This window comes from Lissotriton vulgaris, chromosome 4_1 (assembly GCF_964263255.1).
Source record: "Lissotriton vulgaris chromosome 4_1, aLisVul1.2, whole genome shotgun sequence".
Lineage (NCBI taxonomy): Eukaryota > Metazoa > Chordata > Amphibia > Caudata > Salamandridae > Lissotriton > Lissotriton vulgaris.
This window is the reverse complement of record NC_141691.1, coordinates 773,658,036-773,685,447: the sequence shown is the minus strand read 5'-3', so window position 1 is coordinate 773,685,447 and position 27,412 is coordinate 773,658,036. Positions and strand designations below refer to the sequence as shown.

General features: G+C 43.2%; 1 protein-coding gene across 3 annotated transcripts in view; it reads right to left on the bottom strand.

Annotated features, from left to right (window-relative positions):
* NUP153 (nucleoporin 153) overlaps positions 1-25,528 on the bottom strand; it is a 442,622-nt gene extending 417,094 nt beyond the window's left edge. For 2 of the 3 annotated variants that reach the window (XM_086965111.1, XM_086965113.1), the window contains exon 1: positions 25,182-25,526. In XM_086965111.1, coding sequence (XP_086821237.1) covers positions 25,182-25,274 — 93 coding nt within the window. In that variant the 5' untranslated portion in view covers positions 25,275-25,526. Of the gene's footprint in view, positions 1-25,181 lie in introns of all 3 variants that reach the window. The other variant, XM_086965112.1, reaches the window with a different exon arrangement.
* Between the last annotated feature and the right edge of the window lie 1,884 nt (positions 25,529-27,412).

Here is a 27,412-nt window from a genome sequence, read left to right as displayed (position 1 = left end):
ACGTGCCCTATTAATTTAATAAAAAAGCTTTCTCATCTTAAAGAAATACATTTTTTTAGTTTTGAAGAGTTTTTTTCATATTTTATATGAGGTATATTGCATGATTTATAGAGCATATGTTTTCAGGGCTCGGCTTGTGCACGTGCTCTGAAATCCCAGCCAGACCTCTCGGCTCTCTGTTTATTAATTTAATTTAATTTGTTGGCTCGCATACCTCTAATTATCAACAAACAGGTTGCATTCTTACCCTAGGTTGCAGACACCACGTACTGAACCTCTAAGTCTTTCAACCATCTCTTGCGGCTACGACAAGATGCACTCTCCCATGATTGTTAAGGTCAAACCCCACCCCATACTCACCCATGATTGGACAGGACCTTGTGTTCAACAACTATTGGTTACAGTCGTGCGTCAATCATTTTGAACAGCGACGGTATAGGTTTTACTCCCTAGTAAAGTCGTTTCCCGTAGTACACTATAAGGTTGGCGATGCAAGCCTCGGTGTGGACTTCCTAGGCACTTGACGGAAACACGTACAGCGTTTAATGACAGTAGCGGCCATTTTTGACTGACAGAATTTTTCATTGATCTCAAGGAAAGACATGACTGACAACCAAGAATACTGACAAAGACTCATAGATACCCTTTTCAAATGCTGCGTTGTCAACAGATACTGTTGTCGTTTGAAGGAGTGACTTGTTTCATTACATCTATGTAATTTTTCAATTCTTATATGTAAAAGTATAATAAAAAATATAAATACATGTTTAGTTAAGCAGAAATGGATATGATTTCAAAGCGCTTGCTTCTTCTTGTTTATAGGATCTCATAAATCCACATATGTGAGATGGTCGCTATACTTATTTTCAGGGAGTTTGCGTTTCATTTTGATGTTCTGTTTGTCTCTAAATTCTTCCCTCCCAAGATGGCGACTGCACATGGTAGGTCGCGCATGCGTTCCTAGAACACATTGTGTGTCATGGCGGCTCCCATTGAATAGGAAGAAGTTATAACATCGCCTGGACTCTCTCTGAAGGTACGATGGAGGTGCAGCGTTGGCAGAGTAACGGTCTCTGGTAAATAATGTTGTCCACGATGCTGTTTGGAAAGAGGACACGCTTCAAAGACGTGTTGCATGGAGAGTTGGTGTGCACATTGGGGGAGGCTGCGAGAGAGAGTAGGCAAGGCTAGCGGCAGGCAGGCAGGGGAGGAGAGGAGGAGGGGGGAGGAGAGTAGGGGAGGCACGGCCTAGCGGCCGTGCATCAAGTAGTGAGGGGGCGGAGCTGGGGGAGGCTGTGAGAGAGAGTAGGCGGCTGGGGGCATGTGCACGCGCATTTAAGCTCAATGCGCATGCGCATTGAGCTTAAATTTCTCGTGCACTGCAAGGAATCGCCACGATTCCTTGCAGTGTGGATAAAGAGCGGATAAGTGCCAATACTCTCGCCTTGCTCGATGCGCATGCGCATCGACAGGCGAGACCTAAAAAGTGCCTATACTTCGTACCGGACAGTGCCGGCCTAGTTAAAGCACTGCCTCTGGCCCTCAGTCAGCCGATGTGAAGCGATCTGTGCTTGGTTGGCATGGGTGTGTGAATACTTTTTAGAGGTGAATGCTCAAATAATGACTCCAACGAGCAACATGTGGACTTGCAGTTATGCCCTATATGAAGAATGGTCTGAGAAATAAAAGACTGATTTTAGAACAAGGTAAAGTTTGTTAAATTTCCCTATTTCCCTTGGCTTGGAATGGAGGAGGAGAGGAGGAGAGGAGACCCAGAAGTCGGGCTAGCTCCCTCAGAGATAAATCTTGCTGTTTCAGGACTGGTCTTATTTCCTTCCTAATTTGGGTAATCTTTTTTGAAGGTAGTAAAATGAGACATTTCAATGTGTCTACTGTGAAACCTAGGAACTCCAGAGATCTGAAGGGGTCAGAATTGATTTTTCTTTGTTTATGATGAATCCTAAACTTTCTAGGAGATCCATCATAGTCTTCAGGTCTTTGGCTAGTTGTAAAGGATCTTGAGACATAAGAATTTAGTCTAAGTAAATGATTCATCAAATGCCCCTTCTTCTTAGAGAGGAGACAACAGCTTTCATGACCTTGGTGAAGCACCAAGGGGCTGAAGAGAGTCCGAAGGGGAGAGCCTGAAATGGGTAAAAGTAATTTTTCCAGACAAATTGAAGAAAGGGTTGGTGGGATTTGGCCATAGGAATTGTGAAGTAAGCATCCTTGAGGTCCAGTTTGACTAGCAAGTCTCCCTCTAGAAGTAAATCCCTCAAGAGATGGATGCCCTCCACCTTGAAGTGTCTGTAAAGCAAATATTTGTTTAGTTTTCTCAAGTTTATGACAGGTCTCCAACCATTGTCTTTCTTTTTTTACGAGAAAGAGTGTGCTTGTAAATCTTAACGTTTCTAATGGGACCTCTATTATGGCTCTGGAGAGAGAGGCATTTCTCTTGTGAAAGAAGTTGGTAAAGGTATGTGAGTAAAATCTATCATAAACCCGTAGACAGTGTTTGAGACCCAAGGATCTTGCGTGATCAACCTCCAATTGTGAAGGAAGTTTTGGATATTGCCACCCACTTTTTTTTTTGGGGGGGGGGGGGGGGGGGAGAAGAAGGGAGAGAGTACTCACTTGCAGGGTGGTTTGAGACAAAGGTTCCACGGGATCTAAATCCTCTGATGCGTTGGCCTCTAATTCTCTGGGGGTAGAATTGAGGCACGTTGTACTGCTGATACCCTCTTCCAAAACCACGGGATCTTGGAAATGGCCTTCGATTGAAAAAGCGGCCGGAAGAGAGGCCCAGTCTTCTGGCCCGCCCAAAAAGGTTAGGATTGAAAACTCTGCGCATATTTTGCTGTGTCTTGTCCAGGGCAGTAAAAGTGGAGACGTATTTCCCCAAGGATTTAATAAGGTCTCCCTAACGAAAAAACCTTTTGGGTTTTGCGAGGGTTCATTGCGAGGCCATGTCAGTTTTGGATTTATTTTAGTCAAAACGACTTAGTCTTTCTGCATTAATGCTAGCGTTGGAAATTGAACGGACGGTGGTGGGGCATGCCTATGCGAAAAAGACCCTCGTCCTTGTAGCCACCACCCGACCTTCACTACATCCGAAAAGACCCCCGCAAGTGGCTCCGGTCCTGACTCGGGCCACAGATAGAGTTGGACAATCTTTGCAGTAAAGAGACCAAATGGAGAACGAGACAAAGGATTCTGGTAGGGTCGCTGATTTGCGACACCTTTTTGTTTGTACTTGGTTTTGGTTGTCTGGTTTGTTTGATTTCACTGTTTGCAACGATTGAAGATAAACTGGTAGTGTGGACTTTTTGTCAGACTTTTGAAATTTGTAAAGATATTATTTAAGATAACATAGAAAGCATGCCCGTACTTGGTAAATCTACTTGATAAGGTTGATGAGGACACCTTCTTGGGTATTTTAGTTATCCAGACTTGGTATTTTGATATTAGCAAACGAAAGTTAAGCTAGTACGGTGGACTATTTGTCCAGTTTTCTGAAATTTGTAGAGACGTTTAAGAAACTAGAAAAACATTCCCGCATTTAGTAAAGTTTGCACGAATGGTGTTGTAACACCTCTTGATCACAGATATTAGAAGAAAGTCAGCCGGCTCCCCCGGAGAGTACCCAGAGTAGAGAAATATTCATAAAGTACAGTATTTCTCCTGTAAATGTACAGCACATTATGGGACAAATACATGTCAAAGGATAGGGATAATACCTGGCCAAAATATGGCTCCTTTGACCCTCAGAAAATAGAGACAGTAGAAGCTCAATCGCATGGGCGCAGATCTAGACAATCCATGTTTGATTCCTTGAAATTATGGAAGAAGGAAATTATAACAAGAGGAGAGCTTAGGCCCGACCCCAGAAGACAGTATGGCGGAATCACAACAAGAGAAGGTGGCTTCAAATATTGCCTGTCTAGATAAAGAACATTGACAAAAATGCCTCTGACCAATATCCTATGCGATATAGCCCTATAGTACGATCAGACCCCCAGGAGGACAAATTAATTCTACACCCCCCCACCTTCACTTGGTGAGGTTGCTCCAAATTCGGAGCCTCCAACCACTTCTGTAATGAGCTATTTACGTTCAATGAAAAACGACCTGAACTACTCATATTATGAAAGTTGAAATAGTGGCCACTTCACCCAAGATTAAATTAATGACCACCATATGCAGGATTACCAACAGGGTTCATATTATTACATCAGGCGGGGTTGCCAACAGCAATACTCCTGGCCCCAAGTTCATAAGAGTGATATTAGGTTTGCACAACGCCAGATGATTTTTCATTTACTTTCTTGACGTTTAAATAATGTCAACCATTTTTCTCCAAACATCAGCTTATGAGTTATGAAAATAAGCACTTTAACCCTTTTTCAATTTTGGAATACCTATATTAATTCAACCGAGCAAAAGCTTCTAATTTAGTGTGCTGGGCTGCACAAAAGAGAGCTACGTACAGGCAACTGGTGAGCTACTGGTAGCTCCAGAGCTACTCGTCGGCGAGCCCTGCTCTAAATGTATGCTTGCGCAATTAATTGAATTAGAGGCACTCGTCATTTTGGGAGATTGGAGACTGGGGTTATTAATTTTCTCATTTATTTAAGGTCACTGATTTTAGGGGACAATGAGTAAACTAAGGAAATGCATTTCTTATTACTAGGTTGTTTTGGAAACCCACATTTGAGAAGATCGCTCAGCTTCCTAACTCTAAATTGGAGGATGTAGGTGAAATTTGAGGTGAATCTTTGGAATAGTTTTTTATATATATGAAATATACAAAGGACACTGAAGATTTGAGTTGCTGCTGGACGGCTCCTTAGATTTTAAAACAAAAATACAGTACTTACGTTTTTTAAGAGAAAAAGAAGGTAGATGAATATGAAAGCTTTCGAAAATGGGAAAAAAATGCACCACATGCCCAATGTCGAGCAAGATTTAATGTAAACGAGCTATTTTAAAGGATTACCATGGCAAATTGACAACTGGTGTCCTACTTACTCATCAAATGGAATAAGAAATGACAATGCTTTCAAATATGGTTATCTTGCAACATTTTCTCAGCTTTCAGAAACAGGTCTAAAAGTCAGTTTGTTTTCTGCGACTGAAATTAAAGGATTTTTTTAGGGTAAACTGTGTAACAATTGCACTGTGAAAAACATGTGAAATGGAGGGTTGTAGGATGCCAGGGTTTTTTTCTCCAAAACTGCACTGAAATAGCTAATAAGTGAACAGTTCAAACATTTCAAATATGCTTTGCCATTTATGAAGACAATCTCTTGTAAATTTGGGTTGAGAGGAAAAAGTAATTTTTTTTATAGGATCAGAACAAATTAGAACGATTTGCTTGGTGATGTACAAATTTTAGGTATTCTTGCCGAATACCGACCTCCAAACATTGTTTGTACACTATGTACCTTTGTCAGTAACACTTCACGTTAGTGGGAAACCTTTAGTGGCCATCTCAATGAAAGAAAAAAAAATGAAAAATTATGCTATCTGTAATGACAGTGCCCTCCTACTGTATGCTTTGTTTTACTAATGTATTTGAAAAAAAGAGTTCTAAATTATTAAGCTTCCTGCCCAGGTGACAATGTCATTACCAAGTCAACCACCACATGGTCCAGCTAGTCAAACAGCTTGACAGCACCCCCTTCCCTAGGGTACGCAAAACATGGTGCTCTAACCAGGATTTGTGCAAATGCTAGCCCACTTAATTGTGCCTTTTTGTTTCTGCGAAGGTACATTCCACCCCAGGATCACAGCCTCTTCGAACAAGCTCTATTGGAACAAGGGCATCCAGGGGTCACTATGCTCCAATTGCATCAACTAGAGTGTTCCCTACTTGTTTTTGGCTCGGAGTATAGCAAGACAGGGTAGTCCAAGGCTTACTCAAAGAGGTGCGATGCAGTTAGACATTCAGAATACAGCACCCCCTGTACTGCCAGATGACGGACTAAATGGCCGGTCAGTGCTTTACTTTTTATAAAAAGAAAACCATTTTATTACACCCAGGAGAATTAGATTACATATAAAATTAGGACAAACAGTGAAAACCAGATGTCTCTACAACCCTCTGGACCAGAGATCTGACCCCAGATAGTATTATAGAGTGTCTAGATGCTAAACGCTATAAAACACAGTTAGCAATGCTTTTTTACAGACCATGTTGCACAGGGTTGTTCTCGTCAGACATATTGTTATTATGAAAGCTATTTAAAATTGAACAAAGGAAGTCTTGTTAGAATGTTATTATGACAGTTTCTTTTGCAGGGGAGACATAAATTAATGGGAAATATGCAGAAGAGGAGGAGGACAATGGAAAAAGGGCTGGTCCAGCTTCACTGGATCTGGCGCAGCAACGTGGCGGAGAATTAGGCCAAAATAGGTGTGCCTACGATTTACAGGAAGGGTCATTGAAAGAACGAATGCCCTAACTTACAGGGCCAAACAACGATGGCAACAGGAAAGGGTAATTCATTCACAAGGAATACCAGCAGAATTGGTGCAATCACACTTCTCAGACTAAGACTTCAATGTAGAAATGAAGGATGCAGAGTAGAGAACAGATGCAGAAGAGGGAAAGGCAGATTTTGATGAAAGAACAGATTGAGATGAAACCGAACACAGGGAGGGGGTAGCTTTAGCCAGGACAAGGGCAGATTAGATGAAGGCTATGCGTTACATTTTGACCTTTTTATTGAAAAACACAAGACTCCATGTACTGACAAACAGCCTTTGCCAAGGTGTATTTGCTTAGCCGTGGATTCTGCAAGAGGATCTAAGAATCAAAATATGGTGTCAAAGATTTCTGCACTATAAGCATACAAACAGGCAGAAGCTTTTACAATGATGACTATTGACATTTGATTATAACACCTTTGAATACAGTCCACAGGGCGATCTAGAAAGGGCAGAACAAGATTCATGATACCAGTTAATACAGCTGGCCCCTATGTAACAGTACCGTTGGGGGGAGAGCACGAGTTCCTGGTGTATACTGGTGCTACTTGCACCCCTCTAGTTCATAATCCCTTTTTCCCAGGTCTCCCCTCAGGTTAATTTCATACATCTGTGGGATTTTTCTGGCATCTCTATTCAAAGTACTATTTTATATATATCTACCAGAAAGAAATAATATGTAGGCATATCAATGTTTTTATTTCCAGATTCTTCAGAGTTAAAGAAAATATTGTTGTAACAAAATTACTTTGTAAGGTGGAATGTGCTAAAATGCATTCTAACTGCAGTGCACTCGCCAGGGACCACCGAGGATGGATAATATATAGTAGGAATAAATGTATGTATTGAGGTTTAGTAATGAGAATGAGTATATGTTAATACAGAAGGAGGTGCATCGAATAAGCGTGCTCCATATTATACTGTTTGACAACTACAAGAATTTTGATTCCCAGAGGTGTCACTATGACAGATTTTCAACTGTATTTTAGGACAAGCTGTAGTACAATGTTTTAATCCTTTTTGCTTTTGGAGATAATGGATTTCTTTTTAAGCCAACAGATACAGCATGCGCCATTAAAAGCACAACTATTGCTGCCAAAGTTTCAATTATAGAGTGTGCTGCACCCACCTTTTTCGAGGACTATGTATCACGGTTGTGAATATACAATGGTTCAAATTGTGTCTGCTACCTACGATATCATGGTATAAAGATAAAGGATAATGATATGTACTATGACACTAAGTATATCATTGAAGGGGCTGTGTGGAGGAAAAGGAAGAAGGGAACAGGGAGGATGTATGCGAGCGGAAAAGGAATATTGGGTAACCCCAAATGGAAAGATATGTTTAACAGCGATAATGCTTGCCCCCATTACCCTACTTTTTCATGGCTCACCACTTGTAGGACGTAAAGGAATGATCAGACTGTTTTGCTAAATGTTGGTACAAAGATTGAATTGGGAAAAGGTACTTCCGCTACCCCAGGCCACTTCTCCTCCCCACATTAAATGGACTTCCTCAGCTTGCCCCCCCCCACTCAAACTACAAGTACGTGTTGGTTATTGTGTGCATGTTCAGCACAGGACTGAGGCATACCGATCCAAGAACTGCAATGTACCAACGATTGCCAAATGCATCCTGAAAGAATTCATACAGCACTTTAAAGTACCTTCGCCTTTTGTCGGTTCCGACAATGAACTGGCATTCATCCCACATCAATTGAGTGATTGCGTAAGGGGCTAGGAGCTACACAAAAACTACATGTGTTCCACTGAAACCACTAAGTAAAAATGGCATCTCAAGCTCATCCTGAAGGGTTGCACATGCTCCACACAGCTGAGAAAGGAAGAGTGTGTGTGTGTGAGCAGACCCTAAGTTTACATCAACTAAGAACGTCCAGAGAAACCAACGCCCAACCCCTCAGTCTGCAAGATGTGGCAACGAAACATCTTTACCTTCTTCACCATTTTGTTTTCTTCATATTGGAGTGCCTAAGTAATAAGAAGTGCTAGTAACCTCTCAAATTACTTGACGACAGGCACCAACGGTTGCTTTTTCTGCTTGCAAGTATGACCACTGAGGCTCTGCATTACTCCTCGGGAAAGTTTTGAAAAGAGTAAAATTGCAACAGGAAATAGACAGTGTTTCAACTAGTCACACTAGCCACACGTACCAACAATTGGGACAATACCTCTTGACTTTCTGCTTCCCTCCTGTCAACAGGAAGGACTGTGGAAAATAGACTATCTTAACACTCGCTCAGCCATTTTGTACTCTGTATAAAAGTATATCTGTTATCTTGCCATTCACTCCGCCATTTTGTGCTATACCCTTCGTGACCGACCACCTCTCTGTATCACAAAACACTCTGGAGCTCCACTTTTGACCTGCCACATTCCTGCACGGACACTCACACCCTGTTCATGCTTTGGCCTGCCACAAACTGACCAGCCCATGCTCAACCAGTCAGACAGGGAGTTTTCCAGATGTTTATCATCCTCACCCTGCACACTACACCCTACAGGGATCCAAACAAACTACCATTTGCAGGCTTATTTGTATAAACATGCTTTTCGCCTACACCCTGCAGGGGCCTACCCGCTACCCTCTGTGCTTATCAGATCAACCTTTATTTGACATATAATCATGCCTTTTTCACCTATGCCCTGCAGGGGCCAAACAGCCAACACATGCCGATTGTATCAGAGCTGATCATTATTGGTGTTGTTACTGTTCACCTGGCACGCACAGGGTGGGGATGAAGGGTATATAAGGTGCAGAACCAAAGCACTGATCAGACTGCCTCCTCAGACAGCTATGGGTGTCTGTTGAAGCTTTCTCTCATGAGATAATAATAAATATCCTTTCTCTCTGGGCCAGCGTTGGTCTCAGTTTGTATTCCGGACCCGTGGACTATAAGGTGACCCTGCACCTTTGGAAGTCTGCCAAAAGACCCCCAAATCCACAATAGAACCTAACAGTACTATCAGTGTAAGAAGTCTGTATCAAACATGACATTCATCACACCCATACATCTGATAATCTCATTTACTGAGTGCATGCTCTCAGGCTCCGGTATCCTGAAAACACACTGATTCTCTGTACATGATCTACAATCACTTTATCTGTACTTGCAAGTGGAATAACAGTCTGACAGTCATGAGGCGGTTAAAAAGGCCATGGTGATGTTTACAGAACATAGCTTCCCTTATACCAAGCAGTGCCTGCCCTCAAACATTAGTGCACGCACTGACGTAGTACATAGGCATGTGGGGAATGTAGTTCCATTGGGAGCTCTAAGGAGGGCAAAACGTGTGTACTCTGATGTAAACTGGCTAACAGTAAATCGATAGAGGCGTAATCATGACAGTTGAACCAGGGAGAGCACAGACATTACTGAATCCATAGTCAAATGTTGCTCTGTGTATGAGGAGATATGTACTGGAATAAAGTATTATCCAAATCATCAATTGGTAAGACCAAAGTAATACACAAAAAATGCTGACATTTGTGGGGACTCGTGGAAGAAAAAATGTCAACTAACAGAACGTAATTTATTAGGTTTACTCCCGGTTACGACCTGTGTATTATTACATAATCTCTAGATAATGTTCTTGGGACAGTCTCATTACCACATGTAGCAAGCATTTGCAATGCAATAGGTCTCGCATTTACGCAAGTTTGAGTATTGGCATTGTAGTTGACAATGCCTTTTATTTATGTTATGGTTTTGAAACATAAATAAAAAGCATTGTCATTTACAATGCTAATAGCTTAAACTCTCGCAAAAGCAAGACCAAAGTCAGGCGAAGCACTGAAACACCAGAGCTGACCTGGCTTCCACTGCCTCTGTGCCCGGGTGCCGTCCCTGCCTCAAGGCTCCATCTTCCAGCCTGCTCTGCTGCAGCTAATGCCCGCTGCCATGTTTTTGTTGGGCGAGCTGAACACAATAAAACATGCAGGCCCCATGATTTAATGTAAAAATAAAAATAAATAAATAAAACAAACAAGTGAGCAGCGCGCTAGTCCCGCGAGTGGTAAGTGAAAGCACGCATAGAGCGCTACAAACAAAAAGCAGCCCCCATTGCTAACGCTCGCATTCCACCAGTGGCGTTTACATTAATAAAGCAAAATTCTTGCTTGGGGCTAATACAAGCTATTCCGTAATAACATGCTAAAAAGTCCAGTCCGGATGGGCGGTTACAAACGAAGACATGGTTGTATTAAGGGGGGGGGGGGGGAGGCTAACAAGTCTATTAATGAATCAGAAGCCAGCGCTGCGAAAGGACAATGACACTAGCCAATGAAAAATATGGGCTGAGAGAGGGTGGGGCTTCAAATCCATACTCCAAAATAGCCTTCCTCGCAGAGCAGTGCATGCGCCACCCAGGCTAGACCTAAAAAGGAAACAATGGTCAGAGAACAGCAATTCCTAGGGGAGGGAGGGAATCACCTGATTTGTGACAGTGGCATATATCACTCAGTCTATGGAAGCTAGCTTTCACTCTGCAACCCCACTTCTGTTTAACAAGGCTGCGGACATATCACTGCCAACTGGCATCTGTTTCACCAGTACACAGCATATGTAGTCATTCTCATTGTGCCCCCAGTACAGGAAAGGTCTGCTTTTAATTTTGTCTGTGTTTTAAATAGACCTAAAGTTGCTAAGGTGTTCATTTATCCTAACCCACATTTTCCAAATGGGCATTCCTACATACTTCAAGCCACGCTTACAAATGTTAATGTATACCACATTGTTCATGTTACAGTTGCTGTGATGTTTAGTTTTTAAGGGGGCAGGCAGCCAGAGAGACTTTTGGTATGTTTCGCCTTTTAAAATATGTTGTGATCTGTAATTCTAATATAGGGGGACAGTGAGTCCTAGCTTATCTGGCAAATAGATTATTAACTAGTGACAATCCTGGGGACACTATTGTGTTATCTGGCAACTAGACCCATGAACTAGTATCAACCTTGGGGGCACAAAAATAATTATGCTGCCACAGCGAGTTACCTGTTTACATAATCTATGTTATAATCAGTGGGGGATGAGAACAACTGTGAGCATTTTCCAATTATTTGTCGTTCCTTGATGAACTAGTACGGTTTGTCATTTTTGGTTAAAGTAAGGACAAGTTGTGTTTGCTTTTCTCTTGTGGTTTTTCTAAAAGGTGTTTATGATTTTGTCAATAGATGTCGTTGCTAGACTTTTAAATGTACATTTTTCAATGATTGTGCTTATATGTAGTGTATATTGTATAAATATTTATTTTAGCCTTTTTATACTTCCAGCCTTGAAAAAGTCTCCCTGAGACGAAACACGTGTCGGCAGTGCAAGCTGGAAATACTTTTAATGTATATGAAATAAGGAATTTGAAGCCTAACATCTGGTCTGGATCCGTATTTTGGAAGTCTACTTCCTGCAAATGAACTCTGACCTCAGAACTTGTGAATGATAATAACCGTTTGAAATACTAAACAACTTTGAGAGTGCTTGATAGACCTGTTTTTTCTTTGGTTCACAATACTGCCCATGCAGTCCTTGGCCTCTCTGCAGATGCAGTACAATGGTCATGAATGCCAATTGTAGTTCTAATCCAGTGTGTGTGAAAGGGTACACCGCTGTCTATTTACAGAGCAAAAGGACATTTTTAAAAATTAGTGAGTGGGTGTTTAGTATGTTGGGGTGCAATGAAATGTGTGCAGGAGAGGGTGAAATGAGGGTGCAGAAGAGGACTATGCCGGTGGGGATTTCAGAAAGATGTGGAGAGAAAGGGTGTGTATCACACAGTAGGGAGGAAAGTGTGTGAAGGGGAGAAGTGAGGTAAATACAACATTCTGAAGAGCAGTAGTCTTTCCAGAGACCACAGTAATATTCAATCCACAGCATCATCTTTTTAGGATTAAAACATTTTCAATTATAATGATTCATAATAAAAAGTCACTGTTACTTGTCTGATACTGCTAGTATTGGCAAGACTGATAGGTCTGGCATATTTTAGGTGCATATCTTTTAATATGTGATACATTTAGTTGTCATAAAAACAAAGCTTATAGCAGGCACCACAATACTAGTCTGAGGCCAATAGGGAAAGCACAGAATTTTAGTTTACATTAGGCCTCCGGGTACATAAGTCACACCTTGTGGAAAGGATTCTTAGAAATGCTTCTTAGGCCACGCCCCTTTCAGAGCACACACACTATTTCTGCAACCTACTAAAAAAGCCTTACATGTGCCTTAAAAGACAACAAATAGTCTCAATGGAAGACGGAATGGTCCATATCACGCATGGGGGTGGTAGAGGTAAATGGAAAGGTTGTGTTAAATACCGCCAAGGTTTGCACTTGACCCTGGATAACGAAGAGAAACCGAATTAGCTTCAAAGTTTAGTCCTGTTTCCGGCCAGTGAAACTGGGACCTGTTAAGGGTGCTGCCTCTGCTTGTTTTGTAAACAGGGACAAACGTGCAGACTCCAGGTATATTTGCCTGGACGGAAAATAGGCACGGCCCTCCGATGCATTCGAAACGCAGGTTAAAGTGCGCCAAATTCGGAGCCTTCTTGTTTCCCCGATTTCTCAGCGGCCGTCTTTGAATTTTGCAGAATGTCTGAAAGTGTCAAACAGGCTAATGTGTGTATGTTTTTTGCCATCACAGAATCGAAAAAAGTCAAAAATTTCTATTTATATGTGTGAAAAGAGCGAAGCGTTCCAAAAATTAAAGGTAAAACAAGGGTTTAGTTTGGAAGTGTGCAAGTAAAATGTATGACGATTATTAAAATATATTTTTTTCGTAAACAGGAAGCTCGGATTGACTTTCCTTTAAAGCAAAAACAGAAGGGAAGCGGAGCAAGTAGTTTGATGGAAGGGGGGGTGTCATACAGGGCACGGGGTCCCTGGACAGGGCAAAGCAGCCCGACTCCCTACCCCCCCCCATACATTCCCAGCCAGTCACTTGCAAGAGCCAGACCAAGTACCCCTCCACTTTTGCGGTTCACTGCACGATTCTGACTCCCCTGCCCCCGCCCAGTCCGTGTATCCAATATAATTTTTTTTAGGGGGGGGGGGGGGGGCGTTGGAGGAGCCCCCAACAACCCCGAGGGCTGTCAGTGCGTGTCCATCGCAGGGGGCTGAGGGGAGCATGACAGGCCTTTGTTGTGCGGATAAAGAGAGCCCCGTCAGTGGCAGATCCTGGAGGGGGGGCTCCTCCTCCTGAATTAGGAGGGAGTGGGCTGGCTTTAGCCTCTTAACTGAGCAGGCACTGCTGGGGAAGGCAGCACTCCCGAGGTGACCATGTACTAACTGACATACACAGGTACTTGAGGCCTACACATTGTATACACGGGCACTGGAAGACAACCGATCGCACACACAAAGAGTCTGGTGCACAAACAACACTCAAGGGCGGCAGGAAACCTGCAGAAGCTCTCACGGAACAGAACCACACATGGATGGTCAGGTGCACCAAACTACAAGCACAGGGGCGCGGGGGCAACAAGCAGGCAGAAGGGGCAGGAAATCACTGCAGGCACCCGGGGAACTAACTACACAGAGAGGCACTAGGTGCACATACACGCGCGCACACACACACAACCACAAACACATAAGACACACACACACTAGAATTAAACTCTAGAGAGGCTCCCGGGTGCAACAGAGGACAGACACACATGGGAAAGAGAGTTGACACGGCCTCTCCGTAGTACACGTTGTGCCTTCAATAGGGCAGGTAGTCTCCTCTGCCTTTCACCTCATTCCGACCTCTGAAGGCTGAACAGTGCGCACGTCCGGTTCCGGTTAGCTATGCCTGTTTGTAAACACATCTGCAGATAACGGCAGCGAGGCACAGGGAGACACAGGGACAAACTATTATACCAATTAGTTCTTGGGGGATTTGAGGCCTTGGTTGGCACTTGGGGCCTTGAATCTTTCACCGATATCCAAGGTCGCTTAGCCCATGTCTGTGAGCAGAATCCCGCGAGCCCTTGGAGCTGTTCCTCACAACAACAACAACAAAAATGGCCGCCGCAAGCTTCCGAAATTTTCGGAATGGGGGGGTGTTTTGGCGTTCTGAGTGACGGATGACGTCACAGGTGGAAAGAACGCCAAAAACACGCCCCCGAATCCAAAAAACAGGGCTTTATTGGAGTGACGCCTGTCTCCTCCATTGGCTGGCCTCCGTTTAGGAAGCCAGCCAATGGAGGAGAGGAGGAGGAGAGAGGCGGGTTCAAGCCCCCATACTCCAAGTCATTAAATCTCCGACCGAAGACTGCGCAAGCGCAGCCTTTAGGTCCTCGACCTAAACAGTGGCAGAAGGTAAATGCCAACAGGAGGTGTGGACTGCTGCAGGAACATTGTTGCTGCTCTAAAGCACCAAGAAATAGACCACTTTCTAGCATTGTGAAGGGTCTGGACATTAAAATCGGTAGGGGACTGCACTGGTTTATGTAGTTTGCAATTACTGCTTTGGAAAAAATACAGAAAAACCTACCCTGTCTTACCTGAGAAAGACAACCAGTGAATGAGAAAAACTATTACTGTCATGTTCTTAACCGGGGCATTCCTAACTTCCTTGTAAAGTTATTTTCAATCTCTTGGAATCATGCGCAAAAATAGCTATGAGTGAACTAACCAAATTTCAAGGTCTTGAGCTTTTAACACATTTCCATTTATGTCAAGTTCAATGGCTTTATCAAAGCAAGCATCACCAGGCATCTCAACCAGTCTCTGTGCTCTACAGTGTCATACTGACCTATATGGAAATTAGGCAATGTCCAATTGACTTATCTGACGTTTTTTTGGCTGTTTGTAGTCTGTTTTATTGCCTTGTGGCTTGGTTTTTTCTGTTGATTTCCATATTAGCCACAAAAATGTCCTGCAGCAAGTACACTTGCCTCTGGAGGGGCATTTTTTGCAAAACGCAAAATAATTCAGTTAAAATACATTAGCAATATTAACTTGCAGACTTAAATGAATCCAAAACGTGTTTAAAGTGTGCAAGTTGTGCTAGGTAGTCATACTCACTCATACTAGGCCTAAAAAAATATTAAATTGCTGCCCTTTCAATTAACTTTTTTTCTTCTTACTAGATAAAGGTTTCGCATAACACTGCAAAAATGTTCTACTTATACAAAGTAGGCTGAAAATGTTTGATAAAAACTTGTCCTTTTTGAAAATTATAAATAACCGCACATAAAATGCAGTACATAAACTAAATTTCACCTCAACATAATTGTGTTGCTTTCACGGGAGAAGGATGATGTGCTAATAATTTTTTCTCGGTACTGCAGATGTTTCACTTCTGCATAGCTCATTGTTAGCAAAACATACAATTTGCTTTATTAGAAGGTTGGAGATGTAGTCTCATTCGTAGGAAAGAAGTCTTGAATTGGAAGAGACAACATGTGTAATTTAGAAGGATAAAATGAAGTTGTAAAATTAGAGATTACTGTCTGTAGGCCATTGTGGCTTTATGAGAATAGGAGTAGTCCTACTCCCATGAGAACATCAAAAGCCGATTGGTTGAGGAGGAAAAGATGGTGCATTAACTGCTACATCGTTTTTAACTGTTTATAATAATGCGTGTTCCAAGAGTAGGTTATTGCGTTTACCCCGTTTTTGCCTGGCCTACTGGCCAGAGTACTTGCAAAACACTTATTCCTTCACCCAGACCTTATTGGGGTTGCTGCTGCCCATTTACCCTGCCATGTTTCTTATTGCATTGAGGCTCTGCTCAGTTTTGTGAGCCTCTCTTTATGAAAGTTCTGCTTGGATTATGGACTATTGAAGCTGAGATTAATGCTTCATCTCACTCTCTCGAACTTGAACTCTTCATGGGTTCATTCTGACACCTCTTTGCCCTAGACTTAGAATACGGATTATTCCTGTATGGAACACAGCGCTTAAAGCATTTTATTATAATCTCGCATTAACCATTTTTTTTTTTACAATATCTGTTAATGACTGAATACTGTAACAAATAAAACTTATGATTTACTAAACTTTGAATAATAAAACCCTTAATAACTTCGAACTAACTCATTATTGGCTTAATTTAAGGTGCATATTGAGATTACTATTTATGATGATGATTTGCTCCTGGTCTTAATCAAAAAGAACGGCTGGGGTCCATATGACCTCAACATTGAGCAGGAAGCGAGGATCAGCCCTGTGTGACATGCTAAGAGTTTCTTCAAACTGCTTCCCGCTCCGGTATATGCATTCCTCCCTGCTGTCCAAAACAGCCATAAAACATGCCTTTACAAGTTTAAAGATTTCTCAATTCGCAGATGTGGGCCATTATTAGCCATCTGATCCACTAACGGGAGCTACTTTTATTTGGGTGCCATAACCTATTTTTTGTTCTAGTTTCACCCTGATGCTCCTCACATAGTATATCTAAAAGCCTTTCTCCACAAGAGAGGCAAAGTCTGTAGACTTCATTTCATATCTAGCCCCTTAAAATTTATAACGCATTCTCTTTAGATTTCTTGAAGTATCAACTCCCCGGCTCACTTTACTTCAGGAGGGTTCTTGAGATTACTATTCCACCACATGGGTCTACAATGAGCGTGTTGCACTGGATTTTTGCTAACGAGACTCCTTCCCTAGCACCAAGAGAACCTATGGGTGGGCAAATACTCTATAAAAGTTCATTAAACTAACTCCTTCAAACAGGAAGTGTAATATCAGACAACTGTACAACCTCCATTTAACCTTCTCCAACTTTATTTAAACTATCACCATAGAAGGAGAAACTCCATGCAAGATGGCCATCAAATGGGTGTCTTACAGACTTGTCTAGTCATCGTGGCACCCCACCCTCCCCTCCCCCAAAGTAGGACTCCTACACAGTTTAAATCTGCTGACAAAATATATCTTGGGTTAAGGTGATCATCCCAAAAAAAGACGAAAATATGAAACACTCGAAAATTCAAACAAATTTTCCGTATATCTTCACAGAGATCTCGCACACCACAGACTACACATATCCAGAATGTTCAACTACTGATAAATACAAAGCAAGAAAAAGTGCTCCATGCTTCCTCTATTCCACAAATAAACTATTAGATTACTTAAATCCACTAACAGGATCAAAGGCATAAAATTCAAGAACTGTTGAACAGCGTTATCGCCCCAATCTTACACTATGAGAGGATACAAGATGGCCACGGGAGGAAGCTCTCTGAATTGGGCCCCGGGTCTAGGATCACGATTTTAGTGTAAATCCCACCCAGCCCATTCACTCCGCCACAGCCCTCACCTATTGGGACCCAGGACTTACTGGTGAAGATCAGGGAGACAGAAGAAGTGCTCCGAGAGCGCCCTTGGCGTCCAGGCGGGCGTGCTCCTCTACGGTCTTCCAAGTCAGTCAGTGATCTTGCACACAATAGTCCCGCAGCACGGGCACTCAAAGATCTCAAGTGGCTACCAATAGAATTGCGGGCAAACTTCAGAACAGCCTGCCTCGCCCACAAAGCCCTTCACACAGGCAAATCAGAATATCTGGCGGCTAACCTTAAAAAAGCCGGCCAGAACAGAACTCTCAGAAGCTCCAACACCCTACTTCTCATCCCGCTAAAATCACGAAAACAAAAAACTGCGGCCAGGTCCTTCGCTGGTAACGCGCCCAAAATCTGGAACTCTATTCCCCCTCAGATCAGAACTATTCCTTCTTTCGCTAAATTCAAAAATCAGCTCAAACCCCTCTTCCTCGATCGAGCCCTAGCGTACTGATAGAAACAGCTGGAGCTCTGAGATTGACACCTCCCCCCTCCTGGATGCTGTGTTTTCAAGTCCTCGCAACGGAACTCCGTGTCATTACGACTGTCTTGCATTATTGTATTATGTTCTGCTCTCATTTCATCTGCTCTTTAACTGATGTGAAGCGCTCCAATACCCCCCTGTCTGGCTAGCACTATATAAAACTTCTTAAATAAATAAAAAATAAATAAATGTGTAGTATCTAACAGAACAAGCATTGACAAAGCCAACACATCTCAAATGTGCCCATTAGCTTTGTAAATTGTTTTACCTATGTTGTACAGCATCCCCAAAACTTTAGAGCATGACTTTAAAAAAAAAAGTCTTTTGCATCATTTTTTCAGGTGCACCTACTATGTAACCATGCGCCTACAAAATGATGTGATTTAAATTTCCTTTTTATTTGCAGCCCCACGCAGATCAGTAAATATTAAGAAAAATATAATTTTTTTGTGGATTTAAGTGGTTAGGGGTACAGCAACACAGGGGCATAGAAGAAACACAGGCAGGTGGGCGCAAGCGTAACATGAGGACTGAAAACACGGAGGGCGCAGGTAGGGGGAGCAGCATGGATGGCATGGGGAGCAAACTGGAATGGTGAGCAATGTGAAGTGAAGAGGGCATGTGAGAAAAGCAAACTAACAAGAGATTTGGAGCTGGAAAGGAGCAAGAAAGCAAATGAGGCGGGGAGGCACATCATTGTAAGTGAAAGACAGGGTGGGAAGTAAGTACACAGGCAACAGCAGCACATAAAGGGGAAAGCAAGCACACTAGACAGACAGCTGAAAAACACCTGCATTTTAAAAGAGGGTAAAAAAAAGGGGGGGGGGGTACCGCCCAAAAAAGCAGGCAGTGTAAGGGCACAGTAATGTTGGTTCTCGATGGACGGGACAAACATGAAAAGGAAGTAAAAGATCACACTCACTAACAAATAAGCAACAAAATTAGATTGACAAGGCAACCAATAAGCAACAACAATGGACCACTTTAAGTTAATGCTATGTTTGGCAACAGACAGAGGACCCCCACAGAATTCTACCATCAGAAACTCCAAGGACTAAATGGAATTGTCCAGGAAATTCGACCAGCCCAACAAGAATCAATGCCCAGTGCACTGGGAGACCGGCAACAAGATGCTAGAACGTTACAGGTCACCTGGAATAAACTGGAAGCTTGTAAATTCTTGCAAAATACCAAACTGCGAAAATAAAAGCCACTGCCAAACATACGTATCCAAACACAGATATAACAAACCCATAAGATAGAATTTGCCAAACGTCACCAGGGATACGTTGAGAAACTTTTTCTGCACTATTGTGTCACTAACTAAGGCCTTCCGAAAACATACATAAAGCCAAGGAATAAAGACAGATAATGAGAAACTTCACTGTTCTAGTGTCTATGCCGAAGACTGCAGAGGATGGAGGGATATAGATATGATTGAGAGAGCGCATAAAATATGGAACACAAATTAGCTCGAACTTAAAATCACTCCCTTCCATCGCGTAGAGCCTTTATAGTTGTGTAAAGCGTTTTTGGTTCTACTTCTGGAAAGTTGTTGCATGCACTTGGTAAACTCTCCAACAACCATCACTTTACTCTCCGAGCTACAACAGATCTGGTCTCATACTGCGACCTCGATTTCAAAGAGCACTAGTACACCAGTGAATGGATTTCTGAAACATAGTAAATTATATCTTTATTCAAGCAAAGGAAGCATCCTTGGAATGGGATATACAACAGATAAATACTGAAACACTAGTCATCTGTAGAAACATGTATGGTTATGGTATCAGAGAAGCTTAGCGCATACAACTGTACTGGACACCTATACCTCGCAATCACTAATAATGTAATACTAAAAAGGTCTGGGTACGTTATACTCATACTAATAACCTCTATGGGTGTGCTGCTCCACGAAGTGGTTATGTATTGCTGCCTAAATGTTTCAAAAATGTTACCAAGCACTAACGTGATTAATATTATCCTATACACATAAGAAGCTGCTAATGTTTAGTATGGTCCTAAACATACGCTACTTGCTTTGGTAAAGGTCTTTCGGGCCTCTGTTTTTGCCTATGAGCCAAATGGTATTATTGTTGAAAACCTTAGTTGTCTCGCTTATTAGGGTAAATGACAATATCCACTAATGTTATGTAAGAGAAAATCTAGACTATGCAGCAAGGGCACTAAATAAACATCCTTCCTTGTTTTTATAACAAGTGTGTCTCCTATGTGAGTGTTTTCCTCTGCAACCTAAATATGGCATAATTAGACCACTCAATTTTCTGTGACAGACACCAACTACCTATGGTTCTACGTCAGACCGAATTTAAGGACTGATTGAGATTTAGAGTATCTTCCAAATGTTCAGAAAGACAATCGCCTTAATGAGCATCACTCCCACAATTCATCAGTAGAAGTAGTAATGTGTTTCTTGAAGCAGCGCCTTGCTAAAATTACTTTAAAAGTTCAACAGGACTGATTTATGTAGCAACGGTACAGATTCACGGTGACAGACCTACCTTCCAATAAAGAGCCTTTCCATGACAATAATAAAGCAAACTTTTTTAACACGGTGAAATAGGCGAGACAGTTTTCTGGACCAAGGGCTGTAGAAAGCAGAAGACCGTTTAGTGCGTTCGCCGTTTAAAGCAAAAGTGCAACAAAAGTAGGCGGGATGTGGGGGCAAGGTGGCACTCTTTGGAGTCAGGTGGTAATCTGCTTTTAAGCCCTGCCATGACAACATATCCGTGAATAGCGTGTGAAGCTTAAAAGTCATAACGGGAAAATGTCAGGTTTTACGCAGCAACATGTGTATACATTCACTACTGCGTGTAATGCATTGGAAGCCGCTGGTTAAATAATTTTGAGGATCTTGACATCACATTCTCTTGGAAAGAACGGTACCGTCTACACGAAAAAAAGATCGCCACATTGATGTAAGAAAAAAAAAAACAACAAAGAGTACTAGTAGTGACGGAGCCTTGAGCTGCCCAGAAACCCTGGCAGCAACGGAAAGAGTGAGTAGGTCTTCAGTGCATGACTCGCACACTGGAGGTTTACTGAAGAAAGCGGCTAGTCTCCGCTGCTGTCAAGCAGTTAAGTTAGCACAGGAAACTTACCCTTTAAGTCAGCACTTCAGAAGTCAATGGGGCTCTTTTCTTAATTTTACTCGTCTTTTCTTCTCCCGAGTACATATTAGTTTACCAATTCTCGTCAATGGTTATTAGTTTGCCAGAACACCGATAAGCCTCCGATACCAAAAGTAGCAATTTGGTATAACATTTTCTCGTGTATTAATCACTGTACATTCCAGAGCCTGTGGGGCCCAATGTTCCATGTTCACTTTGTTCCTTTCTCAACATTCTCACATCGTGTCATTCTCGTTCCAACAAATTATGTACCCCGGATAGTGCGTTTTACTTCTCTTCCGCTTCAACAGTTCACTCATTCATCGAACAGCACACGTTCTCCTTACATTAGCCCTTCAACATCCAGTTTGATAACCTTCCAATTTCTAACAGTACCTCATATCAGTGTTCGTCAAACTTAAATCATGCAACACCAGGTCTGCTTTTTCAAGTTAAGAAATACATGCTGGAACCCCAAGGTTGACGAACCTATTTTTGAACAATTATTTTAGAACATTGGAAGCTCTAAACATATTTAACTATCCTAGCATTGCAGTTGTTTTCAGGTAGCCTATTTCAAAATGTAATCAAATACGTGATTGTAGACATGCTACCTTGTCTTCACTAAAGTGTCAAAGTATCAAGTATAATGCTATATCAGAAATGCGTGAGAGAATGGGTTATTTGGATTCCATCACCATTTGACACCTACTCTCATCCAAAACGTGGATGACAATTGTTTGTTTACTGGTGGCCCATTACAGAGTGGCTCACTGAAAATCAACTTTTTTAGCAAATACACAACACTGTTTTCAGCACGATGCACCACTTGGCACGCCACATCCCCTCCCATGTGTGATCGATTAGCCCCCATTTTGAAGACCTCTGCTCTAGATAGTGGCTTTGTCTTATAGCTGCTCGTCCCAACATGAACTTTTAAGAGCTAGGTGACCATACACTATCATTGTCTTTTTGATGGCATACAGATCGCAGTCACGTAGGGGAATATAATGTTAGAAGACAAAACTCTACCAATACTACAACTAATGACCAAAACACTGGTTTCCAGTCTACCATTCGAATAAAACCCCCTGGCTAGGGATTTGCTTAAGAGGTTTAATTTACCTCCTTCTTTCAGAGCAAATAATGATCTCCTTCTTATTCGTATAATTGACATTTGCTACAGGATGATATTGCCATAGTTAATGTATTATAATAATCCGGGCAAACCATAACTGCCATACCATACCCATTTCACTACATTTTTGCTTCTGGTATTTCTGTTTTTAACAAGTAGAGCCACTATGTTACAAAAAAAACTACGTGGTCAATAGAAACTTAATGTGCACTGTTAGGAAGGTAGAAAACAAGTTTATTTTGACAACTGCCCATAAAACATTCTAAAAAAACACAACACATTTACAGTGTCAAGTTAATTTTAAGTGCACTGTTAACGTTTCTACGTAGTTTTGAAGGAAATTGCATTATACACTGCCACAACAGTACCCCCCTTAATACTGCGGAGGGGGGGGGGGGGGGGGGGAGAGGAATCAAGCCTACCAGCTTATCAACAGTCAAAATATAGTGGTATGCTTTGCTGGTGTACGAATTTCCAAGCACCCACTAAGTTGTTATTGTAAACTTAACACTTTAAATTATAATTCAGTCCTGGTTTGCACATGCAACACCTTTCATAACTGTTTTTGGCCAAGTATATTCTTCTGTGTATTATATACTGTCAAAGTTGTGAAAGCCCACCTGTTGCTTCATCTCTAGTTCTGCACTATACCATGAATTTGTATAAATTATATACGTTTTCCCATTTTAGATTTGTAATTGAGTTTGTATAACAGTATTTAATACAATGAAATACGAAATTCTCACAGCAGTTATGCTGCTCCTGAGCAGTCAGGCTGTCCAAAACTGAAGTTTTGATTATTTATTCATTTATTAATAACATTTATAGAGCGCGAACAAATGCCCTTAGGCGTCTCGGCGCTAGCATATCTGCATATACTTACTCCTGATGGAAGAGGGATCTATGTTTATTGATTAAACAACCAGGTCTTTAATTGCTTGCGGAATGACCAGAGTGATGGGCTTGTTTTTATTGGCAGGGTATTCCATAGTTTCGGGGCTGATACCAGGAACCAGCCCCAACCAAAGGTACCTATACAAGACTTACAAAAAAGCCTTTTTGCCCACACCTAACCTAGGGCACTGTGCCTTGGGCATACCTCTGAATTGCCGGATGTGTTTTACTACTTAGTCCCAATGGGAACATACCATACAGGGTGCTGGAACATACTGATACAGTGACTTCAGGTCTAAAAACAGCTTTTAGCTATAACGTCGAAGACCTATTGTGAATCAAACCAAAACTTACATAGAGCTTTTAGCCAGCCCTTTTGCTTGGATGACTTTTAGCCTTCCACTGCTTCTATTCATAGAAATACTTTATTTAGCTTCAGTACTCCATGAAAGCGCTCAGTTTCTTGCTTTCCCTCATGAGCTGCTTCCACCTACAAAATCCTTCCCCTGTGTATTCAATGTTGCTCTCTACTCCCCACCCCAGTTCAACCACTGCTTCCGCTCACATACGATTTTTTTTTAAAGCTCCACCTTTTTTTTAACCCCTTGGCACTAGCTTAATCCTACCTCCAACACTTCCAGTCGAGGTAAAAAGTGTGGCGCCAGTTGTAATTATTTGGAGAGTACTGTAGCTGTCAGTTGCTACTGGGCCGCTCTGGTTTTGAGAAAGAGCTCCTACCTATATCTAAATTAATTTGTTTATTTACTACTTCCGACAGGCGCCCGCCATCGCAGAAAGGACATAAAAATAAATAAAACTGCATCTGCCTCACTTGGCATCATGCTAGAAACCAAAACATCATGACACCTACATGCGAAAATATGTTATTGCACTGTTTGTTGATGATGTACACCTTCAAAAAAAAGCGCGAGCAAAGGTCGACACAAAGATTGAGGTGTAACATGAATAAACTAGCTACAGTGTGCCAACGAGGAGTTACCTAACTATATTTCTCTATTTATGAAGTGCGAGGCAGTCAAGAGTCAATAAGCCCAATGTCATAGTAGTAATGCGTAGTAAGTAGGGGGCGGAGATCAAGAGCGGGACGGGGGGTGGGGGGGGAGAATAACGGACAAATATCACAGTGGACCCGATGCCACACAGTACTTAATAGTGTAGAAGAGCAGGTAGCCCATTCAGGTGGAAACCCCAATCTTAATAAAAAGTCAGGGAGTAAACTGATCAACATACCCAGAATCACAATGTGACCAAGCCGGGGGTGTAACATAAAGCTAGCTTTAGGAGTAATAGGTAGTCAGTCGCCTTTGTCAATAACCGGGAACTTAAATGTCAGTTTACCGCCTACGTGACTAATCAGGATCTTAAATCAGATGATTTAAAGCCCGCAAATGAGATAACATATTACACACGTGCACAGTTCGGTCTACCCTGAGAGCGACAAGCGCAGAATTGAACTTCCCACTCCGGAGAGGGATAGGCTGAGTCCTGCGAGCACTTCCCCTTCAATAAAGCGGAGGGCTGAGAGATCCAGCTGTGGAGAGCGGGAGCCGCGCTGCTGTCAGGGCCAAGACGAGGAAGCGCACATGTGCAGCTGCTGCACGGAACGCAGAAGCCCCTAGCCGCCTCTATAGGGACAGTCTCCGAGGGGCTCCCTGGAAATGAGGATCTTGAGCAGCCGCGCAGGGCTAGCCCGCCAGCACTGTCCACCCCAGTACCCCCATCCACCCGCTCATTGGTGCCAGTACCTGCTGCTGACTCTTGCTGTACGGCTTGGCGTTGATGTGATATCTCCGTGTTCGGATCTTCCCTCCACCTCCTCCCGGCGGTGGAGAGGCCATGGCCGGACTGGATCCCGCGCCTCCCCCCGGGGGCAGAGGACGCCCCGCCGCTCCTTGGGTGGGGGGGACGTATGTGAGGCTATTGCTTCCGCCCGCCGCTGCCTGATCCTCGCACCTCTGACGGTGCGTAGTTCACGCGGCCATGGGGGTGCGCGCGGGTCCCACTGTAGTCCCCACCTCGTTTCTCCCAGAACCGATAGCCTGCGCGCCACCCGCCGCCGAGAGCCGCGCGTCAGTATCCGGCGACCCAGCACAGGGAGACGTGTATACCGCGCGCCAGGGAAACAGGGGTATAGAAAGGAAAAGAGGACAAAACCCCGCTACGCTACCGCGCACCCTCGCGTATTGATCGCTTAGCAGAAGCAGGGAGAGCGAACTCCGCCCTCCACTGAGCACGTGAGCTGGCAGCCATCTTAGGCTGTCCGGCTCCCGAAACGGGGTTAAAGAAAACATGCCACATAGTAGAGTACAGCGCGAGAAGTATGACACAAACACCAAGAAAACAAATAAATGCAAGCTGATTCAGATTGTTTAAGGAACTTGTTTAAGCCGACTCTTAATTTAAAGACAACCCAAGGTGGTGTATGAATGTAGGAAACAATGTTACATGATGAGCCATAGCTGCCAAGGTTTCAGATTGCTTATGTGTGACATTTCCAATAATTACGTGCACTTATTGTAATGTTGTGAGTTCGCCCCACAATGATGACAGAGAGATGTCAGGTGCAAGAACTGGTTTCTTTATTTGGCAATTGAACCGCTATCACAAAAGAGCGCCGAGCGTCTAACTAGGACCAGCTCCGGTCGCTTATGCCGGCAATCTCCTTCGCCGCTTTCTGATGGCCCTGCTGCGCATGCGCAAGTGTTCCGCTCTGGCTCCGGCCACCGCGTCATCACGCTGGCGCGTCGGAGGCTAGAGCGCAACGGAATGAAAGAAGTAGCCGAATGGATGAAGCACAGCCGTCTGAAACTGAACTCAGACAAAACAGAAGTCCTCATCCTAGGCACCTCCCCCTCCGCCTGGGATGACTCTTGGTGGCCAGAGGCCCTTGGAAAAGCTCCCATCCCGACGGACCACGCACGGAACCTGGGCATCATTCTAGATTCCTCACTCTCGATGAACAGACAAGTCAACGCCGTTTCTTCATCTTGCTTCAACATTCTTCGCATGCTCAAAAAAACATTTCGCTGGATCCCCACCGAAACTAGAAAAACGGTCACCCACGCACTGGTCACGAGCCGCCTGGACTACGGAAACACACTTTACGCCGGCACCACCGCAAAACTCCAGAAAAAACTCCAACGCATCCAGAACGCTTCAGCCAGACTCATATTAGACATCCCGCGTAAAGAACACATCTCTGGTCACCTGAAAAACCTCCACTGGCTCCCCGTCAATAAGAGAATTACTTTCCGGCTCCTAACCCACGCACACAAAGCACTCTACGAAATCGGACCCGAATGCCTTAACACACGACTATCCTTCTACACCCCCCCCGCCAGCTACGATCCTCCAACCAAGCCCTTGCCACTGTACCTCGCATCTACAAAACCACCATGGGAGGTAGATCCTTTTCCTACCTGGCAGCTAAAACCTGGAACTCACTTCCCACTCACCTTCGCCTTACTCAGAACCACCTTGCTTTCAGAAAACAACTTAAAACGTGGATATTCGACAAGTAATTCCCCACCCTTCTTCAAGCGCCTTGAGACCCTCTGGGTATGTAGCGCGCTATATAAATTTAATGACTTGACTTGACTTACATATCTCCTCTTTTTTCCAACAAATTAAAGAAACATTTCAAGTCCCAAGTTCAACAGTCATTAACTTCATGGTCTCTGAATCGAGAGGGCCGGATCATAGCCTTCCCTGCGCGGGTGCGTCTTACCGGGGTGAACTCTTCTTTGGTTCTTTCGCGTGCAGGACTCTTTGCTCTCCTCGGTGTTTCAGCTTCCTTCTCAGTCGCGGCGGTTTCGCTTCCGGACGCCCTTCCTCCTGCACTGACTCCCTCGCACCCTTTATTGTCTATTTGGACTTGTCCTTCCTCCTGACTCTCTCTTCCTACAGTCATCTCTCTACCTCGCTGGCTTGTCTCTGATCCTCAGTAGCTTCGTCCTTGCTGGCGGGCCACTGCATG